Source organism: Lemur catta, chromosome 7 (assembly GCF_020740605.2).
Source record: "Lemur catta isolate mLemCat1 chromosome 7, mLemCat1.pri, whole genome shotgun sequence".
NCBI lineage: Eukaryota > Metazoa > Chordata > Mammalia > Primates > Lemuridae > Lemur > Lemur catta.
Window position 1 is genome coordinate 58,867,149 of NC_059134.1, and position 2,548 is coordinate 58,869,696.

General features: G+C 53.3%; 1 protein-coding gene across 2 annotated transcripts in view; it reads left to right on the plus strand.

The window, feature by feature from the left end:
- FAM168A (family with sequence similarity 168 member A) overlaps window positions 1–2,548 on the plus strand; it is a 177,446-nt gene that overhangs the window by 169,156 nt on the left and 5,742 nt on the right. For both annotated transcript variants that reach the window (XM_045555508.1, XM_045555509.1), the window contains 2 exons: window positions 169–343; window positions 1,698–1,828. In XM_045555508.1, the coding sequence (XP_045411464.1) occupies window positions 169–343; window positions 1,698–1,810 (288 nt within the window). In that variant the 3' untranslated portion in view covers window positions 1,811–1,828. The remainder of the gene's footprint in view (window positions 1–168; window positions 344–1,697; window positions 1,829–2,548) is intronic.

Consider the following 2,548-nt stretch of genomic DNA (forward strand, 5'->3'; position numbering starts at 1 on the left):
CAGAAGCAGTGCCCAAGCTGGGGCCCAGACCTTGTGTCCTGGGGCCAGTGCTTCTCTCATCCCATCCCTTAGGGTCTGGGAAGAACAGAGACTTCCCTTCCCTCTGCTCCTCTCCACATCCCGCCCACCTCTCCAAAAGCTTGTGTGACCTCAGCCTCTTTCCTCCAGGGAGCCTACTACACACAGCCGGTGTACGCTGCCCAGCCCCACGTCATCCACCACACCACGGTTGTCCAGCCCAACAGCATTCCTTCCGCCATCTACCCGGCTCCTGTTGCCGCTCCCAGGACCAATGGCGTGGCCATGGGCATGGTGGCAGGCACTACCATGGCAATGTCAGCAGGTGAGGGCAACATCTGCATCATTGTCCATCCTTCTTCTCCAGGAACTCATGACGGAGTGGAGAACGCAGTCATGGAATCAACAGCTGGGGCTATGGGAACCTGGAGGAAGGAGCCTCTAAATCTGTCTGCAGGGATGGGGAAGATTTCACCAAGAAGGGCATATTGAGCTGGGCCTTAAGGGGCAGACAGAGGCTAACCAGAGAAGTGAAAGAGGGAAGGGCACTACAGGCAGGAAGAACTTGAATAAGGCTTGTTCACAGAATGGAAAGGGTCCAGGGCTCTTAGGAAATCGTCGTTTGGGTTAGAAGGGTGGCTGGAGCGCTGGCAAAGATAAGATGGTGAAAAGTCTTGAATGCCTTTTGGTAATGGAACTCACAAAGGGGGTTAAAACAGAGGAGGGATGTGGTTGGGTTTAAACATTCTCTGGCTGCAGGGCGGAGGCAGGATTAGAAGGGGAGAGCTGGAAGCAAGTAGGTCAGCGAAGAACCTGTCAGTGTAGTTTAGGGGAGAGATGATGACGCTAGGACTCCAGCAGCAGCAGGGGGCCCGGAAAAGAGGGCGCAGGGGCAATGTCACTTAGCAGGCAGGAGCTTGAGGACATATCCATCCAGTGATTCACTGCAAGGGATGAGAGAAGCAGGAGTCCCTGAGGACCCCTTCCCTGTTTCTGGCTTATGCCAAAATTTAGGGAAGAGCAGATTTAAACATGTCTTTAGGTGAGTTGATACCTACTGAGTAATGTGAGCATTTCAGTGAAGAGCATGAGAAGACAAGAGGGCTACGGATAACCTGTAGAGACCCAACTTTTAAAGAACCAGCTGGGTCATGCTCCAAGGGAAGAAAGTGCAAGGGGTAGAGTGGCATTTGGATTTTATTCTGCCCCTAAAGGAAGGGCGTTGTTGAGGCCTCTCACTCCCAAGATTGAATCAGCAAGCTGTGGGATCTCTGCTCAGTGCCAGGCTGGTGGTTCTGGTCCTGGGGACCGGCTACCAGTAAATCCGGAGGCCTGCCCTTAAGGAACACTCAGGTTAGAGTGGGAAATACACTCACAGACACCAACAATTACTACTCAGTGTGATATTTGTGCAACAAGAGAAACGCACAAAGACAAGTAAAAGGAGGCCTCCAAGGGAGAGTGGTTGACTCTGTCTTCAAGCACCAGCAGAGGTTCCCCTAAGCAGGTGAAGCCTGGCAAGGTGGAGAAGGGCGGATGGTGGTTCCCCAGGCAGGCAGGGGAGATGGGGGAGCGCAGGCAGCGGGATCAGCCACACGGAAGCCCGTGGCTTCATCTTCTTCATCCCTGTGCCCTGGTACGGCCTTGTCACGTTCACTCTTCTCTCTCTGGATCCTCAGGTACCCTGCTGACTACACCCCAGCACACCGCAATTGGGGCACACCCTGTCTCCATGCCCACGTACAGGGCCCAAGGAACCCCTGCGTACAGCTACGTGCCCCCGCACTGGTAAAGCCTGCAGCCCATCCAGGTGAGTGGGGCCTGGGTGGGAGAGTAGGGAGGGGGATACACATAGGAACTGCCCCAAAGCCCCCAGTCGGGAGTGCAGGTGTCAGCAGCGGCAGGTGACAGTTTTCAAGTTCTCAGTTGCTTTCCTGCTCCAAGGTCTGTAATATCATTCTTAGTAATAGTTGTCACTTTACATGTTATCTCATAATCCTTTCAGTAGCTCTGTGAAATAAGAATCTCTATTTTGCAGATAAATATGTAGTTCAGCATTACTTAGCTTGTAAAAACTGAGTGAGTACTTAAACTCCAGTCCTCTAGTACTAAATTCTGTACTCTTTACCTTACGGTCTTCAGACTTCTTTTAACTGTGGGCCCTATTCTTCAAATGAGATCTCACCTAAATTGGATGTTAGCTTTGGTTGGAGACCTTGGGCTGACCCAGCCGAACGGCGTCCTTACTGCTCTCAGCAGCTCCTGAGGCAGTGCCGGTGAACTGCAGGGCTCCAGGGATGTCACTTTGAAATCCGCTGCCCAACCGCCCCATCCACCTGCCTTCTGCCTCCTCCAGGGAGGGGTTCTTGGCACTAGAGCACAATAACTTCCATGGGCGGGAAGCAAGCAGCTCCACTGGGAACGCGCAGAGTGCTCCATTTAGGGCTCCCAGGTTGAGGGGAAGGGGTCCCGAAGCTTCAGGTGGCCCCTGGAATATCACTGTCACTAATGGCTTTCCCTCCCCCCCCAG